Source organism: Eptesicus fuscus, chromosome 12, assembly GCF_027574615.1.
Source record: "Eptesicus fuscus isolate TK198812 chromosome 12, DD_ASM_mEF_20220401, whole genome shotgun sequence".
Lineage (NCBI taxonomy): Eukaryota > Metazoa > Chordata > Mammalia > Chiroptera > Vespertilionidae > Eptesicus > Eptesicus fuscus.
Window position 1 is genome coordinate 68,734,270 of NC_072484.1, and position 12,222 is coordinate 68,746,491.

General features: G+C 44.6%; 1 protein-coding gene across 1 annotated transcript in view; it reads right to left on the reverse strand.

The window, feature by feature from the left end:
• Nucleotides 1-7,652, reverse strand: part of STK4 (serine/threonine kinase 4) — a 96,150-nt gene extending 88,498 nt beyond the window's left edge. Inside the window, exons 1-2 of the mRNA XM_054723781.1 lie at nt 7,576-7,652; nt 612-692 (exon numbers count right to left, since the gene is read on the reverse strand). Coding sequence (XP_054579756.1) covers nt 612-692; nt 7,576-7,610 — 116 coding nt within the window. The 5' untranslated portion in view covers nt 7,611-7,652. The remainder of the gene's footprint in view (nt 1-611; nt 693-7,575) is intronic.
• Between the last annotated feature and the right edge of the window lie 4,570 nt (nt 7,653-12,222).

The window sequence follows — 12,222 nt, forward strand, 5'->3', positions numbered from 1 at the left end:
CCATGAACTACAAATTAAAATGTCTGACTGACAAAAAATTTTAAATAAAGAATAAACTAGCCGAAACCGGTTTGGCTCAGTGGATAGAGCGTCGGCCTGCGGACTGAAAGGTCCCAGGTTCGATTCCGGTCAAGGACATGTACCTTTGTTGCGGGCACATCCCCAGTAGGGAGTGTGCAGGAGGCAGCTGATCGATGTTTCTCTCTCATCAATGTTTCTAACTCTCTATCCCTCTCTCTTCCTCTCTGTAAAAAATCAATAAAAAAAAAGAATAAACTAATTAGTGCTGTTAAATAGATAAAAATCATGCGAACCATGGATTCTACAAAAGTAAAAAACAAAAACAAAACAAAACAAAAAACCCAATAGATGTCCTTGGTGTTAAAAAGACCAGAATCACTAAATCTTTCTAGAAAAGTGACTGGGGGGAGGGGGAAAGGGCATTTCAAGATGTAAATTTACCTCCCACCCCACCCAGAGCAGTGCCAATATGCACCATCCCCCTTTCTTCTCCTTAGGTTTGCAAAATATTGCATAAGAAAGGCTCATATCCTTCTGGTGCTGGGGGAAGAAAATGACCTGGCATCTACTTATATTTTCTATATACTCACCCTTCTCCAAGTTTCTCTAAGACATCAAACACTTCTTCCGGCTGTTTAGTTAAACTATCTTCATCCAACTTTTTCAGCTGCCTGTGATTGAAGAAATATAAACACAAAACACATTTTACTTGTTAGCAACTAGAACACAAAATACATTATTTTATATATTTTTAAAATATATTTTTATTGATTTCAGAGAGGGAAGGAGAGGGGGAGAGAGATAGAAAGATCAATGCTGAGAGATAATCATTGATCAGCTGCCTCCTGCACAGCCCCTACTGGGGATTGAGCCCACAACCCAGGGATGTAACCCGACCAGGAACCGAACCATGACCTCCTGGCTCATAGGTCGAGGCTCAACCACTGAGCCACACCAGCTGGGCCTAAGATGCTAATTTTAAAATAAACAATCTGCCCGGTTTAATTCCGGGTCGGGGCACATGCCCGGGTTGTAAGCTTGATCCCCAGTGTGGGGCATGAAGAGGGCAGCCAATCAATGATTCTCTCTCATCACTGATGTTTCTATCTCTCTCCTTCCCTTCCTCTCTGAAATCAATAAAAATATATTTTTTTAAAAAAAAGAAATACAAAATTAGCATCTTAGAATTCCTCTATGACAGTGGTCGGCAAACTCATTAGTCAACAGAGCCAAATATCAACAGTACAACGATTGAAATTTCTCTTGAGAGCCAAATTTTTTAAACTTAAAACTTCTTCTAACGCCACTTCTTCAAAATAGCCTCGCCCAGGCCGTGGTATTTTGTGGAAGAGCCACACTCAAGGGGCCAAAGAGCCGCATGTGGCTCGCGAGCCGCAGTTTGCCGACCACTGCTCTATGAAGTCTTCACTAGTAAACAACAACAAAAGTAAACTAAGACTTTTAAGGGAAGCTGAAGGGCTGTCCTATGGAAGTATAACATGTGTCCTGGGTCACCCTGATGAGCAAAAGTAGGACCAGGTGGTGGAGAGCTACCAAGAGGCTAACTTCAGTCCAACAGGTGTAAAAATTTTGTAACAATAAAAGTAGTTCTAGCCCTGGCCCGTGTTGCCCATGGGTTAGAACATTGGCCCACACGTTGAAGGGTCACTGACGTGATTCCTGGTCAAGGTCACATACCTGATCCCCAGCCCCGGTCGGGGTGCGTACGGGAGTGTCTCTCTCTCTCTCTCTCTCTCTCTCTCTCTCTCTCTCTCTCACACACACACACACACACACACACACACACACACACAAACACCTCATCCTTCCCACCTCCCTTCCACTCTCTCTAAAAAATACCCTCACTCCTTCGGTGAGGATTAAAAAAAAACACACAAAAAAGTAGTTCTAAAGTGGTTTAGACAGCCTTAAGTTATCCCTAGATCCCCATCACTGGAAGCTTTAAACAGAAAATAAATCATGTGGCTGGAAATGCTATAGAGTGGATTCAAGCATTGGATGTAACCTTTATAATTAATTCATTTAAATCTCAATATTCCATGAATTAAAATGGTGTAACTAACTCTTCAGAAAAGAGGTTTAATGTAAAGTTAACTATGAATTGAAACGGTCTTAAGACTGGAGACTAAGCCCTAGCTGGTTTGGCTCAGTGGATAGAGTGTCGGCCTTCGGACTGAAGGGTCCCAGGTTCGATTCCAGTCAAGGGCATGTACCTTGGTTGCGGGCACATCCCCAGTAGGGAGTGTGCAGGAGGCAGCTGATCGATGTTTCTCCCTCATCGATGTTTCTAAACTCTCTATCCCTCTCCCTTCCTCTCTGTAAAAATCAATAAAATATATTTTTTTAAAAAAAGACTGGAGACTAAGGAATACATAGAAGATCCTTGCCCACCATTAACAAGTTGTTGATAATTTTGTCGAAACACAAAGATTTTACAGGTATCCCAGGAACAGGAAGTAGAAAGTATATGCTTAGACATGATCAAAAGTGAAATATACCTAGGCAGCTGAGAGTTTCAAACAGTATCACAAAGACTCTCCCACAGGTAGTCATGTACCTCTCACTAGTCCCCCAACATCAAAGATATATGGCGGCTTACAACTTCCAGATAAGTCAGATTTTTCTATTTATGTCAAACAACCATAACACACATGGGAGGTTATAAATTAATAATATTATTTTAAACTCTGAAAAGTATTAACAGGCTTAAAGAAGGAGCTTGTTAAGGAATATTTGTGTGCCCGTGTATATCTTCTACACAATGACTTCCTGAAACTACAAAAGACAACAAAGAAAAGAGAGCTCAGGAAATGGTGAAATATAGAAGTAGTCACACTGGTGATTTCTTTGTAAAGAAAAGGTTTAAACTAGCTGAACAATACTAATTTTTACACTCACACACACACAAAAAGACTTGAATTTTAAAAATAAACACACACACACACACACACACACACACAAATGTGTAACTTCCTAGAGAAAAATAGCAAAACCAGAACAACAAAACTATAGAAATATCAAGTGTATCTACCAACAAACACTGATCTAAAAAGAATAATCTAATATAATTTTCAAAATATCAAAGACTATGTACTAGAGAAATGGAATTTTACTCCAAGTCAATAATTATCGTAACTTGAAAATTAACATAACAAAATGACCACGTTGACCTTTGAAAAACAAAAGGTCCTAAAAATTAAATTCCAATGACATCATTAAAAACTCCCAGCTTCCAAACATAAAGGGCTGAAGTGAAACTCCTCTTAAACTTCAGAAGTAAAATTTCTTTTTTAAAATATGTTTCTTATTGATTTGAAAGAAAAACATCGATGTGAGAAACATCGATCGGCCTCCTGTATGCACCTCAACTGGAGATGGAACCCGCAACCCGTGTATGTGCCCTGACTGGGAATCGAACCCGAGGTCCTTCAGTGCATGGGACAAGGCTCAAGCAACTGAGTCACACTGGCCAGGACAGAAATGAAATTCTATGAACTCAGAATGACATCTCATAAATCAGGGGACTTTTTTTGTAACTATATAAACAATGGACAATACCTCATTCCTCAAGTGTAATTAAAGTTTTATAAACAACTTATATAAAGGAAGATCAAATGTGTTCCTTGGAAAGTTGACTTTGTGGTTAACAAAAAACTAAACTCACTATTTCAACTACAGGGAGACCGCGGCATAACAAAGGAAACTGCTGCGGCCGTGAGAGAGACAGCTGCAAGCCTCTGATAGTACTCTGACAAGACAAACTTTATATGACCGCTCAGATACTTGTTAAAAACAATCTAAGTGCTCTTTCGTTTGTTTTTTGTTCCGGCGTAAGGGTTCTTTATATCACTGGTGCCGGATAACCCGGAGGTGGTCAATAAACATTTGCTAAATGGATTAACAAATGTAATGATGGGAATCATAAACCTTTATCAGAAGTCTTCGTGTGTTTTCAAAATAAAATAGAATTTCACGCCCTGGCTAGTGCTGTTCAGTGGTTACAGCATTGGCCCACACACTGAAGTGTTGCAGGTTCGATCCCCAGCCCTAACAAATCAATGTCTCACATCACATCAGGCTGTCTCTCTCTCTTTCTCTCTCTCTCTCTCTCCCGCTCTCTCCCTCCCCCGCTTCCCGGCTCCCCCTCCCTTCCACTCTCTCATCAATGAAAAAATATCCTCCAGTGAGGATTTACAACAGCAAAAACACCCATACAGAATTTCACCCCAAGAAGTATTACTGGATTATTAACAAATGGGATTTCTATAAAAAATCTTTTGATAAGTGACTTAATGATATTTTATACCATGAATCTTCATGGAAGAAGTACTATGACCATAACAGCCCAACTCGGATGATTCAGCTCTCTCAGCTGGGACTTGCCCAGGTCCTAGGTAGTTTCACAGCTTACTCAGAAACGAACAGGTGTGGCCAACACAGCCTCCATGGACCAAATACCAGCAGATGCTCTTCTCCTAAGTCAGATGGCCACGTGCATGGCCAGCATCCCAGAAATGCACTCTACACCTTCCGCCACACTATTATCTAATGGCAGCTCACTTTATCTATCAACCTTCTACATAACCATCAACTTCAACCTATCACTCAGTCACACACAAATGTCCAACTCACGAGCACAAGAGTATTTCCTACATTGGGATTGCTGGAAACACATACAGTCTGAACCTCCGAAAAGACACCTGTACCTTTCCAACCCAAATAAGGGTGTTTGAAGTAGTTACTAACAGGTTTGGCTAAATCTCAAACTTCTTTCTCCCAACTTAGAACTTTGTCCGAACTTAGGTTCATTTTATTAATATATATCCATGCCTCTTTCCACAGTATTCAATGTGGATGGGTTACAACAAATAAATAAGATAAATTGATGAAGTTTTTAATGATAATAAAAGTAATGTGTTCCCTGACCCCTCAAATTCATATGTTGAAGTACCTCCAAAGGTGACTGTATTTGGAGACAGGGCCTTTAAAGAGGTCATTAGTGTAAAATCAGGTCATCTGGGTGGGCCCTAATACAACATGACTAGTGTCCTTAAGAGTGTAGATGAGGACACAGATGGGTACAAAGGGAAGACGATATGAAGACATAGAAAGGAGACAGCCATCTACAAACCAAGGAGACAGGCCTCAAAAGGAACAACCCTACGGATGCCTTTATCTTAGACTTCTAGCCTCCAAAACGATGAGAAAATGAATTTCTGTTGTCTAAGTCACCCAGTCTGTGAAACTAACACGGCAGCCCTAACAAACTAGTACAAATGATGATAAAGTTAATCTGCTACAAAGTAGGCAGTTCACTAGTTATGAGAGCAGGAAAGCACCAGTCATTTGAAAATTCAGCCCTTCAATGCTCTTCTCTTGCACATTTAATACATTTTTTTTTTTAATCCAAAAGGCGCAGGAATTAAGTGTCAAAAAACAAAAAGGGCCGAAACCGGTTTGGCTCAGTGGATAGAGCGTCGGCCTGCGGACTCAAGGGTCCCAGGTTCGATTCCGGTCAAGGGCATGTACCTTGGTTGCGGGCACATCCCCAGTGGGGGTGTGCAAGAGGCAGCTGATTGATGTTTCTCTCTCATTGATGTTTCTAACTCTCTAGCCCTCTCTCTTCCTCTCTGTAAGAAATCAATAAAATATATATAAAAACAAAAACAAAAACAAAAAACAAAAAGGCTTACTCTTTTGCCCAAGATTACACAGCATAAGGCAAAGGTAGAAACAAAACTCAGATGCCTAAACATCTTTCAATTAAACCGAAGCCTTGGAGAAAAAAATGAACATGTTTCAGAAAAAAATATAACCAGTGTACATTTATAACGGAACCACTAGGGTGCTATTGCAGATCTTGCTGATATACATAAGGCCCTGTGAAATAGGGGTACTTCCAGAGGGGCATGAGAGTGAGGCAGTTAAGAGCATGGACTTTGGACCACACTGCCTGGATTAAAATTCCAGCTCTGCCCCGTACTAACTGTGGGACCTCCAACATATCACTAACGTCTCGGTGCCTCAGTTTTATCACCTGTAAAACAGATACAGAAATAGCCACCACATGGCATTGTTGTGAGGACCAAATGGGTCAATAATAAGTTGAACAATATAAAATAACCATTTTTATAGATCAAAAGCGGTCAAATATCAGCAATTCCATATGGTTCAACAAGAGACAAAGCAAGCACCAAAAAACAGGGTCTGGCATTCAGTAAGTGCTCTATGAGTGTAATAATCATTATTATCTCGGTCTCAGCACCTCACAGCAGGGTGAATTATGAGTCTATCCCAACCAGCTCTTTGCCTCCTGCAGTGTTTGGGCACTTCAAAAACAAACCCTAAGTGTGCAGCCCAGGCTGCCAATCCCTTCCCTTCTCCTCTCCATTGCCTCACACTCCCACGCACTGAACACTTCCTACTTTAGTGCTCATTCTGCTGCAGGAAGTCAGAGGTCTCTGAAACAGCAGCTCACTCTGCTGCACCTCAGAGAAGCGTGACTGCCTCAATCTCTACTGTCTACTCTTCTCCAGATGTGGCCGGGTGACTGACATCAGACCCCGGTGTCCGCAGAGCAAATCAATGACACAACTGCAACCCACCCAGGAGTTCAGACTTTCTAGGCTCAGCCACCTTCCTGATCTTGACTTAAAACAATTCCAGGTAGCTGTAGGATCTGGAGCTGATACTCACAAAAACAATAGAGGCCTGAGAAGGGCACAGTGACCCAGACCTAGAGCAAAGAAGGAAACTCACAGGACTGTGTCTCAAACCTTCTAGGCCTCAATTTGCCCATCTTGAGAATATTCTATTTCCTTAGCTACCTCCCAACATTGGGTTTTTGAAGGGCTGTGGAGGATGCGAGGCGAATAAAACACTGGATATCAGGAATGAAAGATGCCATCACCATGACAGAGTAAGGACACTACCAAGACCACCTTTCCTAAATGCTACCCTCCTCGCAGCCTTCCCTGGCTTCCCTTCACAGTCCACCTTCGGCCTCAGGAGCAAAGCTTTCCCCTCATCAGACCCTCCCGCACTGCACCTCTCGGGTGGGACCCCCCTCCCTTACAGAGTCCACCCAGCCTTCCTCTCTGCTTGTCCGGATCCACCCTCGGACGGACCCCTCATACGATCTCACCTTACTTCAGCACTCCCCATATCTCAGAGAGTCCCTTCTAGGCTAGCCTTCCCCCTACAACACCTCCTCCACCCCCCTCAGCAGGTGCTCTCCCTAACTTGCCTCCAGGTTCCTCAGCAGTTGCTCCCTTCAGCATCGCCCCAGAATGTCTCCCACAGCAAGTGCTCTCCCTAACCGGCCCCACGTTCATGCCCTCCTCGCGTGCTGCCCTCGGTACCCCGCTCCGCCAGAGGTCCCCCATTCAGCAGGTGCCCCATCAGCCGGGTCGCCACGCCCCGCAGGTCCCTGTCCCCCCGGGGGGTGGGGGGGCTCGCACACGGGTGTCTCTCCTCCGCCAGCTCCCGCCTTTCCCTCCCCCACCCCCTTCCTCCCAGCCAGGGGCCCCTCACCGGCGCGGCGGGTTCCTCAGCTGCACCGTCTCCATGGCGCTGCCAGCAGCCGCCCAGACCCACTCACTGCTCCATCCTCTCCCAGGACCTCCCAGAGCCCGCCCCGCAGACCCTCCCACACTTCCGCTTTCCGCCCACACCGGAAGCGGTGCGAGGCGCGGGGCGCTGGGCGGGGCCGTGAGGACGGCCTGCGTCACGTGGTGCGCAGGGGCGCGGACCCAGAACGGGAGAAGGCTCTCCTTCCGAGCGCCCTAAGCCCGGCTCGGGACTCAAAGATGTTGTCTCGTTGCCACGCTGTGTGCCCAAGACAGTGGGTCCCCAGGCCCGGAACCCATCTCTGCCTCAATCCCGACCCCTCGTTTCTCAGACGGAGAAGCCGAGACTTCCCGCGAAGCGCCGGCTTGATGAGAACTGCGGATTCTTAACGAGCCCAAGTTTCCTGGGAAGCGCTGCTCCCGGGACTCCTGGAGGTACCGGTGGTTTTCTCGCTTTCTTACCCGGTTGCATTCTTGCAGGTGGAGGCTGCACCCTGCATACCCAGTCATTGCATGCCACGGAGCCCCAGCCTGCAAATTGCCCTACCCCCCTTTCAACTGCCTCACCTTTGAGTCACTTTGCAGACATAAAAGTAGCTGATGTTTATTAAGCTCTTGCTAGGTACTCGCTTTCGCATGTTATCTCCTTCAATCATTATATCAAGCCTGTAACGTTATCCTCGGTTTTATGTATTTAACGCAGTGCTTACTGCCTTCTCGGTGCTTTACTAATATTAACTCATTTAATACTCCCATCAACTCTATAAGGTAAGTATGCTAATATTCCTCTCCTAAGGCACAGAGATGAAGAGCGCAGAGCTAATAATGTAGGTTTAGGGATTTAAAGTCTGACTCTAGAGCAGTGATGGGCAACCTTTTGAGCTTGGTGTGTCAAACTGAGCATAACTCGGGTAGTGTGTCACTTTGAGGAAAAAACATTATTTCGCAAATGTTTCATCCTCGGCATGCGGCCGCCTGAGCGGCCACGTGTCATCAGAAATGGCTACGCGTGTCAGTGCTGACACGCGTGTCATAGGTTCGCCATCACTGCTCTAGAGCCTGCAACCACCAAACTGACAACCACTGATATGTACCCGCTAATTGAACATGAGAGTCAGAAAGCGTCCTCTCCTCTCTGAGCTCCAGTTTAAACTATTGCCATTGGTACATCTTCAGTTGCCACCACCATCAATGAGTGTTAGGAGAAAGGCAGATGCCACCCAATTTACCAGGGGGATAGTTACAGGAGCAACTTACCCAGAGCAACCTTTCATTGTTGTGAATTGTCCTGTTTTTCCCCTATGCCATCTGTGAAACTTAACACCTGAGCAAACAACTGTGAGGGCTACCCAGATATGGCACCCCATATTCTAAAAACGGGATAATGGAGCCATTGCCCTGACACAGGAGGAAAACATTTACGGAGGACCTTCTATAATCCTAGATTGTCACTTGATCCTTAAAACAATACTATGAAGTAAGAATTATTATCCCCAGTTTATAGGTTAGGAAGCTAGTGAGAGCAAAGATTTTAACCCAAGACTGTCCCGACTCGACAGAATGCACGTTTTTTTGTCACTTTGCTGTTAGAAATCTGTACAAACGGCAGTGGGAGCCCTGAGGAAGTGAAGATCAAGGAGAGTTCCCACAGAGTTCAGGAAGCCTTCACAGGTCCCTCCTGTAAGAAGCCAATTTTCGGTCCTCCGAAATCCTCTCGCACTTTTCCTGTACTACTTGGCTTTTTACCTTACGTTCAGACCCTGCTGCCCACTGGGTTTTTTCCTCCTTGAAAGATTTAACCTTCCATTGTGCCTACATACTCATCCCTCTAGAGCAGTGGTCGGCAAACTCATAGTCAACAGAGCCAAATATCAACAGTACAACGATTGAAATTTCTTTTTGAGAGCCAAATTTTTTAAACTTAAACTTCTTCTAACGCCGCTTCTTCAAAATAGACTCGCCCAGGCCGTGGTATTTTGTGGAAGAGCCACACGCAAGGGGCCAAAGAGCCGCATGTGGCTCGCGAGCCGCAGTTTGCCGACCACGGGTCTAGATGAATGGGTACTCAATAAACATGTTTAAAAATAAAGTCAATTTATCAACACATAATATCAAATATCCCTCCTCTGTCCCCTTCCCAGGATTTTCCCAGAAGGTAGACATTAGCTTTGGAAGGTACAGAATGTCTTTTCCACTGTTGATGGGGCCCCAAAGGCCCACCCAGTTTCAAGGAGAGCAGACACAGATTCTCTCTCTCTTGATGGGGGAGTTGCAAGGTTTTGGAAGGGCAAGGAGGAGTGGAAATACTGTTTTGTCCATTTTCGAAAAAAACGATTTGCCACAAGTGTATTTGTGTAGTATACCATTTAGAATATACCTAGCTGCAAGCAACTTAAAAAGAAACCAAAACACAACACCAGTCATCAAAATGGTAACTTCAGGAACGGTGGCATTTGTTGTTTATTAATTCCAGGTTGATTCAGTGGCTCAACAATGTCAATTTCGTCCTATACCTTGGCCTTTCCTATTTGTACATTTATTGCTGACAAAATGGCTACCACAGCCCTAGCCAGTTTGGCTCAGTGGACTGAAGGGCCCGGGTTCAATTCTGGTACCTTGGTTGCAGGCTCCATCCCTGGCCCGGGTCAGATGTGTGCGGAAGGCAACCAATGGATGTGTCTCTTTAACATGGATGTTTTCTCTCTATGTCTCTTCCCTTCCCTTCTACTCTCTAAAAATCAATGGAAAAATATCCTTGGGTGAGGATTAACAACAAAAATAAATAAATAGCCCTGACTGGTTTGGCTCAGTGGATAGAGCATCGGACTGCGGACTGGGGGGGTCCCAGGTTCGATTTGGGTCAAGGGCATGTACCATGGTTGCGGGCTCATCCCTGGTGGGGGGTGTGCAGGAGGCAGCTGATCGATGTTTCTCTCTTATCAAGGTTTCTGACTCTCTATCCCTCTCCCTTCCTCCGTAAAAAATCAATGAAAAAATAAATAAATACATAAATAAAAACACCCACCAGGAGTTAAAAAAACACACACAAAAAAATAAAATGGCAACAACAACTCAGAATTATGTCCTTAACCCAACACTACCCAAAGCAGAAAAAGCAAAAATGCTATCTCGAAGTCCTGTATCTCTCTTTTCAAGAAAAAACAAAAACTGTCCCATGAGCACCCAGCAGACATCCTCTTACCTCATTGGTCAGATCACATTCTCAATCGCTGGCAAAAGAGAATGAGATTATTGTTGTTGGTAATGTCAACTCTGTGCCTGTTAAGAAGGGTTCCTGGTGGCTAATTGGGCTCAAATTTATAAAGAGCCTAGCAGCTGGTGCTAAACAAGGATCTCTCCTGCCATGCTTCAGGGAAAGCATGAGCTGCCTGCCTACTGCACTGTGTTCCTACTAGCTGAGCTGACCCTCATAAAGGAATTCCTGGGATCGAAATTCTACCAATAGGAGCTGCACAACTCTGTACTCATTTGTATCTTTATTGACTAATCAGAGTGGCTCCATTCTGACCAATTAGGATGGTGCTATTGGGACCAATCATACAGTGAGGATTTGGAGTCCTTATTTGCATAGAAATGGGCCAATCAGTGGCTGAGGGTGGCCACTCTTCTTTATATAAATCCAGCTTCCACGCTGAGGCTGGCTTTTGGTTTCCAGTGAGTGCTGCATTTACTTGGCCAGAGCCATAACACCAGAGCTGCCTCATGCCCAGCCCACCTCACCATTGAGATGTTTCACAATTGAGCAGTTTTCACTGAAGATGTCCTTCAGCCCCCCCCCCCCCCTGCCCAAATTTACCACCCCTCAAATTGGGGGACTTCTGTTGGTGGTAAATTGGCAGTGATGACCTTTGGTTAACAGTTTAGAGACATCTTGAATCATTTCCTGGGCCAGGAGAATCTCTGGCAAAATTTAGACGCCGGAAGTGCAAATGGATATGTTGAGTAGAGAGCCAGCTGTGTGTGTCTCATCTGGTTTCCCCACCACATTAAGTGTTCATTCTTTCCTCTTTTATGGGCCTCAGCTGGGCTGAGGATTCAGCTGGAACAGCACCTAACCCTCAGTTCACAGTCTGGTGTGGGTTAAGAATTTAAACAGCCCTAACCGGTTTGGCTCAGTGGATAGAGCATTGGCCTGTGGACTGAAGGATCCCAGGTTCCATTCCAGTCAAGGGCATGTACCTTGGTTGCGGGCACATCCCCAGTAGGGTGTATGCAGGAGGCAGCTGATCAATGTTTCTCTCTCATAGATGTTTCTGACTCTCTCTCCCTCTTCCTTCCTCTCTGTAAAAAAATAATAATAAAATATTTTAAAAAATTTTAAACAAATAATTATAACTAGATTCCTGAGGGCAGAGACCAGGTCTTTGTCAACAAACTTCCTAAGTGCATGTTGGGTGCCAGGTTCTATTAGGTCTTGGAGAGGCAAAGATAAAGACTTACTTCCTACCTTTAAAGAATTCAAAGTCTTTGAAAAAAAACTGTAAGCGGGCAATCAGAGTACTAAGTGCTAAATTAGGGATAAACCTCAGGAGGAATAGGAGCAGAGGAGGGACATAATGGAAAAGGGGAGGAGTATTCAAGAAAGGGTTTC